This window comes from Stigmatopora argus, chromosome 6 (assembly GCF_051989625.1).
Source record: "Stigmatopora argus isolate UIUO_Sarg chromosome 6, RoL_Sarg_1.0, whole genome shotgun sequence".
Lineage (NCBI taxonomy): Eukaryota > Metazoa > Chordata > Actinopteri > Syngnathiformes > Syngnathidae > Stigmatopora > Stigmatopora argus.
Genome location: NC_135392.1, coordinates 4,673,767 through 4,694,574, shown reverse-complemented (window position 1 = coordinate 4,694,574; position 20,808 = coordinate 4,673,767). Strand labels below are relative to the sequence as shown.

At 41.8% G+C, this 20,808-nt stretch overlaps 1 protein-coding gene across 2 annotated transcripts; it reads left to right on the top strand.

Moving 5' to 3' along the window:
• Positions 1–565: 565 nt before the first annotated feature.
• LOC144075404 (ras-related protein Rap-1A-like) lies at positions 566–20,182 on the top strand. 2 transcript variants are annotated; one of them, XM_077602374.1, is made up of 8 exons: positions 566–730; positions 7,116–7,204; positions 8,633–8,701; positions 8,879–8,935; positions 10,322–10,462; positions 15,959–16,102; positions 16,180–16,312; positions 19,107–20,182. In XM_077602374.1, exons 2-7 carry the CDS (start codon positions 7,148–7,150, stop codon positions 16,267–16,269), a joined length of 558 nt encoding a protein of 185 aa, XP_077458500.1. In that variant the 5' UTR covers positions 566–730; positions 7,116–7,147; the 3' UTR covers positions 16,270–16,312; positions 19,107–20,182. The 2 variants fall into 2 exon arrangements, with proteins under 2 accessions (XP_077458500.1, XP_077458501.1); XM_077602375.1 differs by having other exon boundaries at positions 683–839.
• Positions 20,183–20,808: the final 626 nt, after the last annotated feature.

The window sequence follows — 20,808 nt, the reverse complement described above, 5'->3', positions numbered from 1 at the left end:
CTTCCATTTTTTTAGTTCCACTTTGAGTGCTGCTGACTTATTTCACAATTTGGAAACAAAAAAATGTGTCAGCGGTTTGAAAGCAACTCATGGATGTATAAAAGTTTTCTTACTCATGTTTTTTTTTTAAATAGGCTGAGTCTGAGCAATGGAAACAGTCAACCACAGACATTTTACTTTATAACAAAGAGGAAAAAGACAAGAATTTGATTAGTAGATGGTTTTGTAAAAGAAATTGACTTTAACACCAGTAACTGAAACTTCCAAGTTCCCTCCCAATGGTGCATATTGAATTATTCAGTTAACTCATTCAATGCCATTGACACTGACAGACGTCCAATTCTTTTCAACTGGGAGTGGTCATTCCCAGTCGAAATGGATGGGACGTCTCTCCCCATCAATCCCATTGAATGAGTCGAGTGTCAGAAACCCCCTTACCAGTCACACCCTAGTCTTTCCTGCCCTCCCTTTTTGGGTGTCGATCACTGAAGTGACAGAGTTCGAACACATTGGATATTCACGACCAAAATAGCTTACGATACACAGTATTTTCCCCTCATTTGGCTCCCGGCTTAAAAGAATTACCCAGACAAGCCTGCTCTTTTAAGAAGCCCCCCAAAAAGAGCCTTCCGTGTGTCGTTCGGTCCTCAGCGGGAGTGACGTGTGGGCTGCGCGCGCAACCGATCTGACACTTTGCGGAGCGACCAGAGAGACAGCGAAGCGACAAACGGTGAGCGCAAACTTTGCTTGACACCAAAAAAAAAAAGAAAACCACCCGATAAACATTTCCCATCACGGGGGGCTTTCTCCTCCCCGACATTCGAGACGCGTCCAGTGAGGTAAGCAGCTCCGAGGGGCTCGTGGCCTCTTTCGCCGCGGATAAAAACGACATTAAAGCTCCGCGAGCAGCTCCCCGAAACACTCCCATTTTAGTCAAGGCCAGGCGGAAGGGCAGGTAGCGTTAGCCCCGCCGACTCGGAACTCGTTAAACTCAACTCGGTTCGGTTCTCGGGGGAAAGCGTTAAAGCGTGGTTGACGCGGTGCCGGTTCTCCCGGCGAGTGCGGTGTGTTCGGCGGCTTTTTTGGCGCGAGGGACGCGGCTGTGCTAATAGGCTAACGTGCTAACTAGCCCCGCTAGCGGCCCGTTAAAGCTAGCTAGTGAGCCTCATTATTGCTAACGAGCTTTGTAACGGGATTTAGCGGCGTTGCCCACAACACCGTCCACGCAGGGGCACGTTTAGTACCGTCGACCCGGATTAGAGATTACTTCGACCGCATATGGGTTTGTTTGACGCGCGTGGCTTGAAATGGAATACATGTTATTGGCAGAATGTTGGAAATTAGCTGCCCTCTGGGCTGCAGGGGGGATTTAAACACGACGTGGAGTCATGTCAAGCGCTTATTTGTGGGGAAATGACACCTTCTAAACCGGTGGTTGGGATTCACTTTTATGGGTTTTAACTGTACTGTTCAAAATTAGGTTTTGAAAACGTGTATCAAAGGGCAAAACTCGAAAGTCCACCATCGAAGCTGCTCGTGTCTGGTTGGAATTTCAATTTGAAAAGAAATACTGAGCTTAGAGAAAGTGAAAAGCCTAGCTTTTGAATCCTTTTATTTTTGTGGGAACCATTTGGTGTGAAATTTGTCAGCAACACATTCATATTCACCTTCCTAGAAATTACAATTTGCGCTACAAGGCTTGCCATTCCGATTATTGTACGATATGACGATACACTGTCGATGCATACATCAGGAATTCAATGTACAATAACCTAAATTGTTCATGTAAAACAATATAAGACGATGAGAGGTACGTCATGATACGATTGGATTTGCGATACAAACCACACGATAACGAATTTCTTAAAATATGTAAATAAATACAGTACCCCATTATTGAAACATTCGTCTGTCACTGTCTACGCGGTGATATATTTCATTTAAAAATGTCTATCTATAAGCTTATTTGAGTTGACCCTACAATATGCTAGTATTTCAACTAATTCTTAATAATTTTACAGTCTTTTAGTATTTTGTCTATTTTTTGTCATGTATTGTGTGCAAAAATGGCTTATGAGTGCTTGCTTTGCTGATGGCAAACTTCAAAATAAGATGCAGTTCAGTTTTCATTTCATTTATTACGTCAAATGAATGGAGATACAATTTTTTGGGCGGTTATCAACGTTGTCACCAAACTTGTAAGTGAAGACGCCGCTGAATGGAACCCACTTACTATTCCACCCCAAGTATTGGCATTTCTGATGGATCCCAGAAGCGAAATATTTGCAAACTGAGGTCACTTTTCCCATTTGAAATGAATGGAAATATTTAATTCACTCCAGAGCGGCGTTATGTTGACCTTGATTTTTTTGAGTTCAGTCATTTTCTCTTCTGGTCACGTCATTGTAGTTCTGGCCCGCGACCAACCCACCCACACTTCAGCGTCCAAACCGCCATGCTTGGAATTGGGCGAAAAGACTTTAGTTTGACGGCTAGCGGGAAGGAAGAAGCGTCGCTTCCCCACAAACTTGCGTAATGACATCTCCTGCTCTTATCTCCTATTATGTGGGGGGGGTGCTTAACATGGTTACAGTGACAAGATGCTGACTTGAAACAACCACTTCCCTCCCCACGAAGGCGCTTTTTGCCAGGGTGCTGTCTGGTACAGGAACAGAGAGTGGAAGCGGCTATTTTAGGCGGTCGGTGTGAAGTCGTCTTGCGTCTCTGGAAAGAGGATGTGGTTACAGGTCAAGGCAGCACGGACAGGATGGTTGGATGAATTCCACCGGTGTCGTCGTCCGTCACGAAAACCAGCCTCGTTTGACTCCTGGCATTTGTGTGCGGGATTTTATTGGAAGTTTTAACGGTCGCGTTTCAATGCCTTTGGCAGTTGTGAGGAGGCTTTCGCCTAAGCGGCCAAATTCAAAGCATGGCCATATTTGGTAGAGAGGGCACTCTAGTTATTGTCAAAATTTGTTTTATCTGCTTTTCTGAACTGAAACGACTCCATCGCGTAATATTATGATTACACTGCTATGATATAATTAATGACTTAAATTTCGTAATTTCTTAACCCCAAAAGGTTCCCACTTTCTCTCGTAATATTATAATGTATCACTTGATTATCATACTATTTGCCAACGGAGTCATTCATTTTCTGTACTGTGACACTTCACAGAGGATGATGTGGGGGTGCTGGAGGCTCTCCAGACAATGAAAATACAGGGCTGGTCTGAAGCAACATGCAATTTTATTACCTGTTCAGTTTATTTTTAGATGACAAACATCCTGCACGTTGGATAATAACCCTTTTATTCATTCTTGGCTTATCTTGAACATAAATTTAGAGGTAGACAAACATGCGTAACCGAATAGACAACCTCGGCCTTCCGTAGGTTTCGCCTATTGGTGGACGTAAAAAGACGAATTGAACCTGACTTGCGTATATTTCAATGCTAATGACTCTACTAAATCCCCAAAAAGTTGACACTCCATTGACTGCTTGTTTTAAAGTCATTGAAGCATATCTAAACAGGTTTTTCGAGCTTCTGTGATTCACTATCGTATCTCATTGCACGCCATAATCTCGTTTCTGTCTGCAATTCAGTACGTGTTGAAAATGAAGAAAACTTTAGCGATACCCGCAAGTGAGATTTCCACAAAACAGGCAAAATCTAGATGTGCCGTCTACAAAATTAAAAAGAAGCTGAAAGATACCAGAAGGTTTTCCCGCGATTGTTCTTGCAAATTGCACTCTCATTGCCATTCAACGTCATGCCGTGCCCGAGCCGCTTCGTAATCTTGCCCGCCGCTCTGTGTGCGGTCGTCGTGGCGACGTGTCTTATCAACGTTTGACCAGAACGACAAGCCGTCCGCCCTTGAACCTCAAGTCGACGTGTCAACGTCACGTGGCGGTGAGACGTCCGGTCTTGACGGATGCGCCGCCGTCAATCATAATCCCGCCCTGCTGAGTCAGCAGCTGTGACGGCCTCGATTATGTCAGATTAGCCAGCGCCAGGAAATCCTGAACCCAGAGCGTCGTTGCCGTACATGGACGCATACCTTTTGGCCCCGGAGGGCGGGCGGCGATTTCAGTGATGTCACCGTGGAGCGTGCGCTCGCTGGCACGCCGCCTTCCCTCGGTCCTTATTTGCCCGGCGCTTGTTTTGCTTTGAGTGACACCGTTGTTATGTGGGAGTGGAAACAGGGTGAGGTTCGGTGGAAGGCACATGTCCTTAAATGGCCTTTTTTGTGGGTTTGCCCTGTTGGAAAATACTATGTTGTTGTGTTCTAATGTCCAATGTTGGAAATTTCCATCTAAGTTTTGAATTTATTTCAAATTTTCTATTCAAACAAGCAATTGTAAGCCTATTTTTTTCTGTTGTGGCTGAATACTCTACTGTTGTCTGTTCACTTTCTGAGTTTGTTTTGTTGAACGAATTATACAAGTAAACTTTTAGGTCAGCTTTAAATCGTCCCCGAACTACTGTAATTATTCATTATTTAAGAATACTGTCATTCTTCTTCTCGCCTAGATTGACAACTATGCCATTCTTTGTAGTCTCCGAATGAAGGCAATTTTCGTGGGATTATAGAATAATTCGAACCACATATTGGGTTTGTGTCATCACTCTGCGTTGAATCCTAATTGGTTTCATTACCGTTCAGGTAGGATTGAAAATGTCAACCAAAAGAAAAAACTGACAAGGAATGGGTATTGAATAGTGGGCTTGGATCGGTACGTAGATGGTTTTTAAAGTAGACTGTTTGTAAAAAGTCATCCTATCAAAACTGCTAAAACATTTGAGCACTGTTAACTGTTTTTTTTTGTTTAAAGTCAATAACCGCAAGTGGCAACACCCTTCCCCAATCAATTGAAGTCATAAATCTCACACAAATGATAAAAACGGGAAGTTGAAAAGTTAGCGAACTTGCCCTTTTGTGTCAATTGACCACTCACTCTGGCCACTAAGAAACGCCATTCATACTTACCATTGTAAATCAAAACCACTCTTATAATCCCAGGGCTGTAAAGACACCTGACACTTATGTCTCCCACCCCCTTTTTTTGTTACTATTTAATACAATGTCGTCACTCTCCTAGAAGGATTCCAGGATGTTGCGCTAACACCAGTGAATACGCGTTACATGGCGTTGAGTGTGTGGACAACTGCTTTGCTTTAGCGAATTAACGTTTATGAATTATTCAGAGTGTCGCCTTCATGCCACCGCTTGGCATTGAAGTTAGCCGTCTGCAGTGTTTTGCTCGCCGCTTTGACAAATGAATCAAATGTGCCGTTGTTTTTGATGCGCTGCCAAAGTGTTGCTTATCAAACAGCCTCTCTGTTTTCATTGGGGTGCAAAAGATATCTATGCTTGCTTTGATTGTTATCACAGAACACCATTCATTTCCAGTGGGATGTATGGAAGATAGGTCGCGCTGACTGGACGCAGTCTAGTTTGGACTTCTGAAAAGCACTTTAATGTAGGACGAAAACTTAGTCATTTTTAATTAATTTTTCGGACTGTAAGACATTTTTTTCAGTGTTGGGCATGGTCTACAGTGTATACTTAAATGTAATTTGTGTATTTTTATTTTACCTTTGATAGCCTGCTTTTTGAAACAGTTTTGTTAATTTATGCCTATTTATTACTCTATTGTTTTCCCTTGAATATTGTTACATTGTGCATTGTTGGGCCGCTGTGACTTAGTCTGAAAAATACAGTAGTTCTGCCATGAGTTGATTTATTTTCTCAACTCATTTATGTTATTAAGGTTCACATTTTAGCTGCAAATGCAATTACAGTGGGATAAAAATATTAGCAACTGTGTATCAACTGTCAGCTAAAATTTTATTTACAAAAATAACCCGAGGAAATTTTTAGTTTTATCTGAAAGCTTTTTTGGACGATTTTTTTCTTGCGCAATCCAAAACAGGTTTTTCTATTAATTTAATTTGGGAACGAAAGCACCCCTCTTTTACCTAAAGAGTGCCAAAACAAACCACTACTTAACCGTGTCCTTACAATATATATATTTTTTTACGGCCGTCGACGACACGGAAACCTAAAACCACGCCAAAAGTAGTTTCTTTGAGGGTCATAACCGTCTTGAACGGAAACGGCGTAAACCATCTTCCCCAGCCCGTCGTCAACCCCGCCGCGGCGGTCTCTTCGGAGCGACCCACTTGGCTAACCCAGCTGAATCGGCGCCATAATGCCCTCAAAGCCATCTTGCAGAGATTGCACAATTCCCCGCCAGCCGCTTTGTATCACTCGGCCGCAAAAGACAACACGCCGTTATTTCGCAGTACCTTGAAAGCGGCAAGAGAGGGAAAAAAAAGACTTTGCGTACTTAATTGTGTCATTGTGAGAACTACAAGCAGGCTGAATCACCAGCGCCGCACAGCTGGCTTGCGTTAAAACAGAGGTCACTTCTTCCTCACCTCCTCCTCCCCGAAGGATCTCCACTTTTGGGTGTTGCCGCCATTGTTGTGTTTGAAAGCAGTTGTCAAAGTGGTGGCTCGGGGGCCATATCTGGCCCTCCGCATCATTTTGTGTGGCCCGGGAAAGTAAATCATGAGTGCCGATGTTCTGTTTTAGGATAAAAATAAAATGAAGATTATAGATGTATATTAAATTTCCTGATTTTCCCTCTTTTAAATCAATAATTGAAAAATTTCAATCCATTTTTTTCTATGTGTTTAGTTCAAAAATCATTTTGTAAAATCTAAAAATATATAAAAATATTTTCTGTTTTCCACTTTAATATGGAACATAATTAAAGAAAAATTTGGTTTCCTTTTGCAATGAAAAACAAATGATTTTCCCTTACTAAGAAAAAAAAAGCTCAAATAAACATTGTTTTAGATCTGTAAAAAAACGGAATATTCAGGGCTTTTGATCCAGTTCTTTTAATCCATTTATGAAAAAAAATCTAAATATATCTAAAATGTCCGGCCACATGAAAACGAGTTAACGTTAATGCGGCCCGCGAACCAACCCGTCTGACATCCTTGTGTTAGAACCTACAGGAATGAGTCCAATCCTGGAACCAGTTGCCATTGTCCATTTTTTTCTATGGAAATGCTCATTTCTCTCTTGTCTTTTTCCAGACTGTTTGGCTGTCGGCTGAAGCGATCCCGCCATGCGTGAATACAAGCTAGTGGTGTTGGGCTCAGGAGGTGTGGGCAAGTCCGCTCTGGTAAGACCCCCCCCCCCCCCTCTAAATACCTCCCTGCAGCTCTTGGGTTATCTGACATCTTTGCAGCGCATTTTCACTTCTGATAAACCCCGGGAAGATTTGACAGATTTGTTTCGGATTGTTTATGCCAGCGTTTTATTCCACGCTTGTACAAAAGTAAGCGTGAAAGTCAGAAATGAGGCTTAGATGGGATTATGTGGCTTTGACGAGGGTTGTCAAAATGAATCGATTAATCACACGCTTATTTAGCAGGGAAATAGTTGTTAGAATATTTTCTTTTTACTGGAATCTCACTGTGCAAACCAGTCACCTAATTAGAATTTGTTGAGAAAATAATTGTCTATTTATTCCAGAAATAGGAGTACACTGCTTTTGGCGTTTAAGATTAAGATTGGAGATTGGAATGTTTTTTTTCTTCCAATCCACTTCTAAAAAATGTCCACAAAAATTGTTTTTAATAATTTTTCGTACATCCGTTAGCTTCATGTTCCTATACAATGTTGGATACCATTGCAATAAATCTACTAGTTAAAAACGGCAACATGAAAATATTTTTTTCAAAATGAAAATAATTGAGTTCAGATTATATGGGGGAAAAATCCATTTTTTTGTATTTTTTTTAGATTGCCCACCCCTAATTTGAAAAATGGCTAAACCAAAAGCGGCCTCAGAAGTATTTACTAAAGCACTAGCAATCAAATCAGTATTATATCGCTTTATTTTGTTTTTTTTAGGTTGTATTCAGTCATTAAATGATACCAAACAAACAATACGTTTTGGTTAAATGCAGCAATTGGGGAAAAATATTTTTGTCATGAGTTTTGAACCATGATAAGTGAGATCGGATCCTAAATTTTCAGTAAAGCTTTCATGATGATCGGTTACAATACAAAAAAATGTGATAATTTCAGATCTGACAATGAACTGGAATTTTATTTGTTTTACCAACCAACAAATCCATTAGCAGATAATGTATTTTTTCCTTTTTAGACCATTGTTTTATCACAATTTGAATACAGACGCTAAAAGAACGTTCCTAATGCTTTCTTTCTCACTTCACAAAGACTTGCGATGAGACTATTTGTATTTATTTTTTATTAATGATGCACCTGCTTTTACATTACAAATGACACTGAATTCCATTGTGTAGACATTGTGAGTCATGCAACCCGACACTTTAATGGGGCCAAACGAGGAACAGATTGCCAAGTCGTCACAAGGCTGTCGGAAAATGCCCGACCAAGATAACGTCCACCAGGTGTTGTTTATCCCTTGAAACGGATTCTTGGACGCAAAAGCAGTGGATTTGTTGAAATCTGCCACTCTTCCATTGTATCACACCCCCGTTACGGCGCTCAATACCGGCGGGGAAATCCCCGTCTTTCAAACGGGCCGTGATTGATTCCGCCTCAACTTCTTTTTTTACAGACAGTTCAGTTCGTCCAGGGAATCTTTGTGGAAAAATATGACCCGACAATAGAAGACTCATACAGAAAGGTGAGTCTGTGGTTTCTTGACATGACGTGGTTTGGCTCTCCGGCGTGTAGCCGCGCCCTTCGAGGTTCTCGAACCTCGTTCCTGACAAAATGATGACCTGTCTTTAAACGCCAAGACCGGAACGGTTGCCTGTTTTTCTGCATGTTTGATTAAACCAATTGTGCTTTTTCCTTGCAGCAAGTGGAGGTAGACGGACAACAATGTATGCTTGAAATTCTCGACACCGCCGGCACAGTAAGTTCACGATGTCACCGTTGGGTTGTTTGGGAAGAGAAAGACAGACAAAGTTTTCAGCCTCAAATATTTTGACACGTTTACACGCCCTCGCCACACGGACAAAAACAGGAATCAATGAATGCACTATGTAAAATGCCGTAACAGTGCCCGGTTCATATCAATAATTAATGTCCTCAGATTTTTACTTCAGTCTAGCGCTGCAAATTTTTATCTTGCACTTTGGTACTTGCGCTAAAAGACCATATTTACCTGGTGTGCTGCTAAACACTTAAGTCACTTTAGCCGTGAAGAAATGGGTAAACAGAAACACTTCTTCCTCGCTCGTAAAACCGCCATAAGCAATGCCACGCGATTCTCACTTGATCCCAGATGAGAAATAATCACCGCTTTGGCCCGACTCCTTTTTAATTCTAGCCACCCTCAGCTTTTGGCGCGCTAACTGGTGAATGTTTATCTCCAAAGCGCCACTTTGCTTAAAAGCGACATCATCTCTCGGCAGAGAACACCAGAGCCGTCCGGCCGACTTCTTAATCTCACCGTACTGTTCGCACAGTTTTATACTCGTGTCAATTGGACAACACGCAGGACAAGTTCAGGCTATCTTGTTCTAATAATAATACACCCAGATGTTATTACGTCTCGGGTGCGGCGTGGAATGTAGTATAGGACCCAAATGCAGGGAAGCAATCATGGAGACAAGAACGTTGAATGCTCTAACACAGGTGTCAAAGTGGTGGCCCGGAGGCCAAATCTGGCCCGCCGCATCATTTTGTGTGGCCCGGGAAAGTAAATCATGAGTGCCGATGTTCTGTTTTAGGATCAAATTAAAATGAAGAGTATAGATGTATATTACATTTCCTGATTTTCCCCCTTTTAAATTAATAATAGTAATTTTTTAATCAATTTTCTGTGTTTTTAGTTCAAAAATCATTTTGTAAAATCTAAAAAAAAATATTTAAAAAAGCTAAAATAAACATTGTTTTAGATCGATAAATAACTGAATATTGAGGGATTTTAATCAATTTATTTAAAAAAAATCTCAATGTTATATCTAAAATGATCCGGCCCACATGAAATCGAGTTGATGTTAACGCGGCCCGCAAACCAACCCGAGTCTGACACCCTTGCTCTAACAAAAACTTTTGAAGCAAACGATGCAGATGATCCGACAATGACTCTCAAACACAGGGATTAAATAGACAGACTGGGGTTGATTACAATTAGGAAGACCTGGGTATCAACAGGTGAACACAATGGGCAAAATGTCGAACAGAACAAAACCTCAACTAACCCTAACACATAGCTTTGGAGGCAAAGAAAAAAAACTTTCCACGTTGGCGTTTAACGAGACTCACGGCCTTTTTTCGTTCTTGCCTGTTTTAGGAGCAGTTCACGGCCATGAGGGACTTGTACATGAAGAACGGCCAGGGCTTCGCCTTGGTTTACTCCATCACGGCGCAGTCCACTTTTAACGACCTCCAGGACCTGAGGGAACAGATTCTACGAGTAAAGGACACCGAGGACGTGAGTCTGGGCCCTCGGCCGTCTACCTTGTTTTGTTTCTATAGTGACCGTTCAACGCCGAATCCCGGGCATCTCACGCGGGTCAATTACAAATTCGCATTTGCGCCACACAATGGAGGCCGTGATGCGCCCGTCCTTACTTGTATGTCGGAAAACAATGAGAGGACACACAGCGCAATTTGTACGCCGCATTGTGCGATTTCCGTCTGGAGGTTGGGACCGCCGCGTTTGTCGACGTCGCCCCCGCCCCCGTAACACATTGGTTTGATCCTAGTAGAAACAATGGCTTCCCCTTCAGCCGTGGTGATTAATTGTCGTCGTCGGAATGAGATTAGCATCTCATTAGCTGGTAAATGCGCAGCCCGTTTCACACGGGCCGGGCGTCGAATATTCCCATATTTTTGCGGTCGCATCTGCTTTCTATCCAGGCGAGTTTGCGAGGTCCTTTTACAGTCAAGGCTCCATCGCCCGCTGGCCCGCTGGCGTTGTAGCGCGATCGAGGATGTCCTTTTTTGGATCTCCTCGCTCAGGAATGAACGTATCCCCTCTCTTTTTTCCCCTTCCGCTAGCGCGTTTTGCGGTGTCAAACTTTCTGCCTGTCTTTTCTCGGCCTGCGAATCCAACTTGAATTCAGCGTCTGTTTCTATGTTTTCCCCATTATTCTTCCCCTCCCCCTCCGGGCTGCGGTCTGGCACTCCACGTGAACGATTAGGCCGCGCGGCAGCGATGCGCAGGAGAAGTGGAGTTCATTAAAAGCACGCCGTGGCGGTGGGTTTTATTAGAGATTTTGCGGTTGGCCTCGAGCTATCGTGAGTTGCACTATTTAAGGTGAGGAAGCGGTTGACTGCGTTTCAGTCGATACCTGGAAAATTTGTGGGAGCTGAAATGAGAGATTTGAACTATTTTAGCACAGTTCTGCCTCTGGTTTTAAAAAAAAATGTATTCACATTTTCAGAAAATCAACAAAATTTCAATAAACCAGTCTTTTTGCCTTTTTTAAAAACTTAAGTTAGCTATGATCTAGGTGGGCAACATCAGAACTTGATGCATAGTTTTTTTTGGCGTGCCAATTACATACCTGTTAACTTAAACGTTTTTGTATCATTTCAATTGTACGGGATTTTTTTAAGTACGTTTTTTTGTAAAAACGATCTCGTTTTACCCATTTTTGGATCGTCTTGATCACTGGTAGCAGACAAAAACGTCATTGTTGACTGCTAATACTCATGCTTTAAGCATAATATGCGCATTCCCCTTTCATTTGCCTTTTCACTATATAACTATAGTGCGTCAGCAAGCAATGTACCCTGACAGTCAAGCTGTCAGTGTGACTAAAACTGGCTAAAACTATTTTGATAGTTGATGTATCATTTAGAGATGATTGACCCCAAAATAGTGTAAGCTTCTTAATAGCGAATATTCTTGGTTTAATTCATTTTATGATTATCTTTGTTTTTCTTTGCTGTCACAACCAAGATAGTGCAAATATAGCACATTTACCAAATCACTTTGGATGACCATAATATATTCACAACAAATTTCTGAAAAAGTGAATTTTTAAAAAGCGTTTAAAAAAGGTTTTGCATTGTTGAAACTTTGGTATTTTTTCTGTTTATTTATTTTCTACCCCTCCTTAATGCATTCCCACGGTATCTAATCTAGATCCTGAAAATCTGGCGGACTTGCACTCGCATGCAAAAATATACAATCCGGACGCCTGAAACGCCATCTATTCACTCCTGAATTATTTTGGTCTTTTTGTGCTAGTGTTTCCACTATCGCAGTCCTTTTCGGAAGGTTTCGCCCCCTGATAAACAAGGTGTTCGTTTCCTTGCGCTTTGCCTTCCGTGGCCACTTTTGTCAGCTCAGGTGTTAGCCCGCAGTTAGCTAGGTGGACGGACGGCCCTGACATTTATTTATCTTCGCCCAAACGCACAGCCGTCATGTTTTCAATTCCAAATTCACGAACGCCGTTCAGACACGGCCAACATTCCCCAATCGCCGCCGCAGCTGTTTGTCTTTCTCCGCGCCATTTAGGGTCGAGCCGGCAATCCGTGCAGCCGCTCTTAATATTGCTAAGCTCCATGAAAAAAAGTCATCAATGGGCTGGTTTTGTTTGGAGCACATAGTCTCGCTCCGGAGGCGTCCCGGAATCGTACGGCGCTCAATTAGTCGACTTTTAACGAGTCCGGTTTGAGCACAGCGAGCCAAATTTTGCCTTTAAAAAAAGCAAGTAAGAATAACAAAGGTGGTCACGCGACCCAGTGGGCAACTGGGAATTGACTTCCCGAGGTTTCCCTTCCAAGTCTTACGCAAGACGGGTCTGGCGGTGCGTTTAAAGCCCCGATCCGGTTCCCGTGACTCGCCGCTCAGCGTTCATTTGAACTGCAATCCAACCTCCCTAGAACGCCGCAGCGGGCGGGATTAGAGTCGCGCTCGGGTAACGCTTCCTCGCGAAGACGGCGGATAGTTTTCCGCCCGCTTTATTGCGGCTCTGCTGGACGTTTGCATTCGCCGCGCGTTCCCGCGACCTCCTGGGAGAAATGGCGGCTTGTTTGGATAGCAAACATCAAGCGGCAACCTCTGCCAGGTTCACACAAACATCCCGGCTTCCTGTCGTCGGCTATTCGCCCGCGGGGATTAGTGATAACGGAGACTGCCGTGTTTTACGAGTTCTTAAAGGGACAGGCAGACGCCAACTGCTATGAAGGACAGTTGTTCAAAGTAGGCTAGTTTGACCAGAGGCAATTTCCTCTTACCGTATTTTCATCGTATTCGTCGCTCAAAAAAATTGATGACTGAATCGAGGGTACGGCTTATATGCGCATAAAATAGACTTGACATTCACGAAACGCCATAACGCAAGACAATGCAGCCAATATGGTCATTTATTTCGAAATAGAGAATTTTAAACATAAAACGTTGCACAAAATTTATTTCGACGTCTCTGAAATTCAAGAAAAATATAAACTATCTTGCATAAAATGTGAAAAAACTCACTTACTGCCATTACTTGTTCAGGCTGCCGCCATTTTACCTAGGGATGACAAACTAGACCGCTATGCACACACTTCCTGGTTGTACTGCTCACATGACTTCCTTTTTAAATTTGTCTACGTGCAGACCACACCCTTTAGGAATGTGCAATCCATTAATCGATTTATACAATAGCTCAGAAATGGCACGTGCGATAATTTTTCTCAAGATTCTCCCTTCAAAGTAACATATTTGTACTCCCTCTTAAATCCATGAATATTGAGGTGAAAATTGTGAATCAGGGGGCGTCTTATACGAGAAAAATTGTCAAACTCAACCATTTTAAGGGTGTGGCTTAAATGCGGATGCAGCTCATAGGGGAGAAAATACGGTATTTCTCTGTTGTCACATAAATAAATGATGGATTTGAAGCTTTCCAAAACACGCATGAAAATCTTGGATATATTTGCGGATCTTGAATCACGCATGTATTTGTGTGAACATTTTTTTTAGACAAACTAAGTACAGAAACTTCCTGGAAACGTCTTTTTATGTGCTCCCCCCACCTCTTCTTCAACAGATGAGATTTTGTTTTTATTTTTTAAACAGATTAATTCCACTCGGACGCAGGAGATAAAAGTCCGCTCCGCCCCTTTAAGGAATACCACGAGCAGAATTGGGGCCGCAAGCCAGAACAAGTCAGGATGCTTCCACATGTCCTGCTAATATCCCATTTTTCCACATCGCCTAAGCAGGAATTCCCTCGCTGTGATTTAGTAGCGGCCGTCCCACCGCCCCAGAATTTCTCCAGCAGATGTTCATATCGGGAGTTTTGAAACATTTCCGCATGTGTCGCGAAGATGTGGTCACTCGGGGCTTATCTAACACGCGCTAGCTCGCTAGCTAGCTACAAAGGGAGATTAAAAAAAATGGTGACACGCCGTTCGTATCGCGGATTCCGGCTGAAATGTTTGAAAGCGTTCAGGAAGGAAAGCGATGCTATCCCGGGCGGGCGGGGCCGCCGCGCTTCCTCCGGGCCCCCGTCGGCGGCCCCAGATAGCCGTTCAGGAAACGGCAGGCAGGATGAGACGTTGCCCCGCGCCACGGCGACGGCTCATTCCCTTCCCCCCCTGCAACTCGTGGGCTGCCGTTGACGGCGCTAGACGTCCCAGAACGCCATCTTGTCGGGACGTCTAAAACGATACGCGTAGCAGCGCTCTTCATTTCATTTAGATCAAGGGGTGTCAGACTCGGGTTGGTTCGCGGGCCGCTTTAACGTCAACTTGATATAAATAATATTTAGATTTTTTTAAATAAATGGATTAAAAGAACTGGATTAAAAGCCCTGAATATTCAGTTTTTTATAGATCTAAAACAATGTTTATTTTAGCTTTTTTAAATATATTTTTTAGATTTTACAAAATTATTTTTGAACTAAAAACACAGAAAAAATGGATTAAAAAATTACAATTATTGATTTAAAAAGGGAGAAAATCAGGAAATGTAATATACATCTATAGTCTTCATCTTAATTTGATCCTAAAACAGAAAGTCAGCACTCATGATGTACTTTCCCGGGCCACACAAAATGATGCGGCGGGCCAGATTTGGCCCCCGGGCCGCCACTTAAACACATTTGATTTAGATGATGCCATGGGTTATGTAAGTGTAAACGATTGCGTTGCCCTCCCAGAGGCTCTGACCATTGATTAATTTGGATTGGCCCAGTTGTCGAAAGCGTTGCCAATAATACGTCGTGACGCCCATCTCGCAAAAGATTTGTACGGAGGCAAACTGGCCATAGAAATTCGTTTGTGTCAGTGTTAGTTTTTTGTTTGCCAGGTTGCTCGAATACAAGGGTGTCAAACTCGGGTTGGTTGGCGGGCTGCGTTAACGTCAACACGATTTCATGTGGGTCGGACCATTTTAGATAGAATTTTTAAATTAAAAATAAATAAATAAATCGCATTAAAAGAACTGGATGAAGCCCTAACTATTCAAACAATGTTTATTTGTGCTTTTTTTTTTTGCTTAGTTAGGGAAAACCGTGGGCCGGATTTGGCCCCCCGGCCGCCACTTTGCCACCTGTGCCTAATCACTAAATCTCGAAAAGAGGAAAAGGGATTCTTGTCGCAAATAGGGCTGCCCTTAATGAATCATCAACTCATGGTTTATAGCAGGGGTGTCCATGACAAGTCGATTCCTTATGGGCCGGACTAACTTATTTTTGGCCCAAAAAGGTAACTTAACTTGCCGCAATTGACGACGCTAGACCTTCACTCCATTTCGAATGTAGTGGGTAACTAATGGGCTTGAAGATGTTTTTTTATTTTGGCAGCTTGTCAAAAAAATCTCTTGAGAAACGCACGTCTGATGCTTTGTATTTTGCATAATCGGGCATTCTTGTCCTTCTCCCTTTTTAAAAGCTAAACTCGACAAAATACGTGTTGAGAATGAAAAACCCCAGTGTAGGTCTTTCACATGGTTTGTCCAGTGTTAATTCCACGGGCGTTTCGTCAGGTGCCGATGATCCTGGTGGGCAACAAGTGCGACTTGGAGGATGAACGCGTGGTGGGCAAGGAGCAGGGCCAGAACCTGGCCAGACAGTGGAACCACTGTGCCTTTTTAGAGTCTTCTGCTAAGTCAAAGATCAACGTCCTCGATGTGAGTGGACCGCCGCCGCGCCCTCCTCTTTCTTTCTCGCGTCATTCATGGCTTGTACCTTGTTCCCTTTTTTTCAGATCTTCTACGACCTGGTCAGACAGATAAATAGAAAAACGCCAGTGGAAAAGAAAAAGGCAAAAAAGAAATCCAACTGCGTGCTGCTTTAAAGACCCCTTCCATCCCAATGCCCCCGCAGCAGCTCTGAGCCAGGTATGTATGGATTTTGATTTGAAAAAAAAAATGGCGGCGGACAGGCAGCTCAGGAATCCGAGGCAGCTGTCAGCCAATCCCGCGGCTTTCAACGGCTGCTTATGTGTCACCCGTCACGAGTTGCACGCTTGTTTGCACTGTTACGTACTCGTTCGTGTCAATATTGCTTTTGCTTCCTCCTTGTGGAAGAGAGAGAAAGGGCGACCCCTGCCGGATGTGTAGGGGAAAATTCACCCAAAAAATAGCTGATTGGACTAAATATAAGTCTACACAAAGGGTGTGCAAACTTTTTTATATTATCAACTCATTGGCTTCCCTTTATATGCAATAAAGCGGTGGCCAGTCAAACTAAATTGGACGTTGAAGGCAGTCAATGGGAATAAAAGAAATTTTTAAAATATATTTAATCGGCAAAGTTAAACTGCAAAATGTCGATATTTAAACTAGTGTAACAAACTTTTCAGAACAAAGACAAAATCTTCAACGACAGCCAAAAAGTCTGGAAAATTAGCACAATTTAACACATTGCATTATTTTTATGTATAAACAAAATAGTGACATTTCCTATATTTAATTCCAACTTGTCAGGATTTAACCGCTATGATAGCAAAGTGGCACTGTTTAGGTGACTGCCTCCATCTAGTGTTAAAACTGACAAGTGCACCAGAATGTAGGCTAAACTCAAGATTCATGTCCGGACCATTATCCATGTGATTAGTAGCAATAAAAGAGCATTGAATTTATTCTTTTAAACACGGGGCCCTAACTGTCATAAAATGTTGAAATGCAATTTTCAAAAATATGACTTAGTTTGAATTTAAAACAATAAATCCTGACATGGCCACATTGGAATTATTCGCCGTCTGAACTTGATTAAACGTCGATTAAACCCAAATTCCATTTGCGTCCCCCCGTCGAGTTTCTAATGAAAATCAGCGCTTTTGAACAATGACAGTATTTCTCAATGACTGTCCACAAACTAGTGTACTCCTTGACTCCTCCTTGAAATGCGTCGACATTTCATTAGCGTGTTTTTTTCCTCCTCTTTGGCATCGTCCGAATGAGTCAGCGCCAAAGCGGCCGACTTCCAGTGGTGTAAGGAGAACCGCGTTTGTTCTTACCTCGGCCCCTGCTGCATTTAAAGGGCTTACGTGGAGCGCTCTCGCTTTCCCCTCCAAACTTTTGCCTCCAAACGTGGATTAGCGCTACAGACGGCGCCATTGTGCCCGGGCTCAGACATCAGGGCGGCCTGGCGTGGTGTGGCCTGGCCTGGCTTTGCCTCGCCTCGCCCACCCTCTCGCCATGTGAGAGAGTTCACTAGCTGGCCGGCCCTCTGACCCAAAACTAATGGGATTACCTCGCAACTGTGCCACCGCGCAGCTTCGCTATTTACACAACCATGTGGAATTATTCATTATTTTTGCCAATTAAGGTTACCTCTGTTAATTGACATGAGATTTTTTAATGGAAAAGGGGACAGAAACTAAATAGTCTAAAAATAACAACCTAAAAATGTCTGGGCACTTCTCTAATAGTAAAACAAACTGATTTTTTTAATTGTATTTTTAGTTTTTATTGTAAAAAGGGAAGAAGGGAAAATGTCACATTTTCCTTTTGTTAAAAACCAAGAGGAAAAAAAATCTCAGCTTTTATTGAAGTGCATAAAAAATCTAAGGTGAGGAATACAAGAATGGTATTTCTATTTTCTTTTAGCGAAAAATAAAGTCAATTTTCGCGGGCCCCACCAATTGGCTTGACGTCCCCAAATGATTCCAAATTGAAGACAGGTTTTGGATGAGTGCAATCTATCCAGTCATGTCGCTTTTTTACCTCCCGCGTTGTCCAATGTTGTGCCATTCTGTCACAAATGTCCTCATTCCCAGGCCACCGTGACCTTTTGCTCTATTTGTACTCTAAAAAAAGAAGAAAGAAATAAAAACACTTAACAACCGAGACCCATAGCGGTCCATCATCGGCAAATGCCCCGAGAAACAACCAAAAGTTTCTGTCAGTTTGTAAATCAGCCCAAGTGCAAAATTCAAAACAACAGCCTCAAAGATTCCAATCAATCTTGTTTTATTATAAAAACAACACTGAAAAACATGACTTTTTTAAAACTTTAAATGCAGTTGTCTCTGTAAAAAAATTATTAAATTAGAAAAAAAATACTAAGTGATAACTCGCTCCCTTGAAATGGTATTAAAAAGTATTTAATGGATACATTAGTTTTCTGTAAAACTACATTATTTTGATTTAAAACTTAATTATTATTAGAACTCCAAGTCTATATTTTTGCGCCCCGTAACGTATTTTAATGCTGTAACACTTGGATTGTGAGCCAAATATGAGCATTTTCTCCATTTTAATATAAAAAAAAATCACTCACAACGAAAGTAACGAGTCCACCTAGTGGCCTCAACAATCATTACACATTGACCGAATGAAAAAAAATTAAAAGAAATCGAAATCTACTCACTCACGTAGCAAAGGGTGACCAAAATCAAAATTGTAAACCGTGCTGAGCCCACAAAATGTTTCAAAAATACCCAACAACTCTTCCTATTATAAATCAACATCATCAATATTTTGGGAAAAAAATACCATGTCGAATAATCAGAAAAGACATGGACATTGGACAATGAAGACCACTTGCCCTATACTACCAATTGAATTCTTAAAACCAAGAAACTCCTGACGGGTGTCATGACACCTAGTGTCCAACAGAGGGCGCCAAAACATTCAAACGGAGGATGCTAGCCAGAAGGGAGGACTTAACCGCTGTGTCGCCTTGCAGAAATGCTGTAATGAAGAACTGTTGCCCCGATTGGAACGTGCCAGCATTCCAATAACGGCCCCCCACCCCAGACCAACCGACTCCCCCCTTTCTCCAGTCCATCATCCACAAACGGTGATTCAGCCCAGCTCCCATCCCGCCCGACACGAGGACGACACGGCGAGAAAGACAGTCCGCCCTCAAGGACCTTCTTCTTCTTCTTCTTCTTCTTCTGGCGTGTTCGCCCTAAACGACACGTCTGCTCCGTTTCCACACCAAAAAAAACCAAAAGGCCACAAACTGATGACAACAGGAAATCTGTTCCGAAACAAAATGTCTACCAGCGGGGAAGAAAAGGAAAAAAAAAAGCAAAACCCTGCCCGACAACCGGCCCTCTCCCTGCACCCTCTTTTTTTTTTTTTAAACAAAAAAAATAACGATTAAAAAGTGAAACATTAGAAATGGGTTTCAGTATTTTTCCATCTTTTTTTTTCAATATACCGTGGTATTTGAAAGACATGAATTTAGTCGCGTGATGATAAATGTTCTTCAAAAACGAGCATGAAAAGAGTTGCATCGATTTCATTGTAGATGTGTGGAAAAGTCGGAATTATGATTTTGTGTTTTTTCAGTCGGCCATGAAACGTTTCCTCCACGTCAAGTGACAATAGATGGAAAATCCATCATATTATTTTTCTATGACTTTTCTTTTTGTTTTTTTTTTCCCACCACTAATCGTTCATGGACTTTTTGCTCTCTTTCTCTCTGATGTGACTTCATTTTATACTTCGTCACTGGGAATTTCATAGCTCCCGTAATATATTCTAATGCCATTTTTTTCTTTTTTTTTTTTTGCATAATAATGCTTCGGACAAAAAAATGGGTCTTTTATAAAAGAAATGGGGAGGGGGTGGGGGGATAAGGAATGATTTCTATGTCTCTTGAAGCTGAAATATATTATACTAAACCAACTCGAATAATGCTTCTTGTGTTTTTCTGTCTACAATGTTCCAGCGTTTATGGATTATTAAAGTACATTTTAGTACATTTTCATGATATTGGTCAATGTATTTTTGTGAATTAAACTTTTAACCAAAGTGTTTTGGTTACAGGTTGGTCTTTTTGACTCCATTTCATGTTTTCTTAAATATTCCATAAAGACTTTCAAGTATAATCCAATCAGAACTCAAGTAAACATGTTCAAAACAAACTACGACCACCCGATTCGCTCCACTGGCTAACACAGAAGCTATTAGCTACTCTAAGTCTGCAATTTATTAACTTGTCCTGAGACAAAAACAACACAAAAATTGAAATAGGGCTCTGAGGATTGATAAATTATTGCTACCAAATTTTATTGTCCTCCAATCACAAATTAGCAAGAATCTGTGTGGCTAAAAATTCTGTTTTTTTTAACTTGACTGTTAGAAATATTTTCCTTCCAACTGCTGTCAAAAATTCTGAATTTCTCAAAAATCCAACATTAGAATACGACCAGATCTAAATAAAAACCATATTTTCTCGCATATAAGCCGTATTTGTCGCTCCCAAAAAAATGATGACTGAATGGAGGTTACGGCTTATATGCGCATAAATTAGACTTGACATGCATAAAACTGCAAGGTGACAAGGATGAAACGACATAACGCAAGACAAATTTATTTTGGCGTTTATGAAATTCAAGGAAGAAAAAAAAAAACGTAACCTTGAATATGTGAAAAAA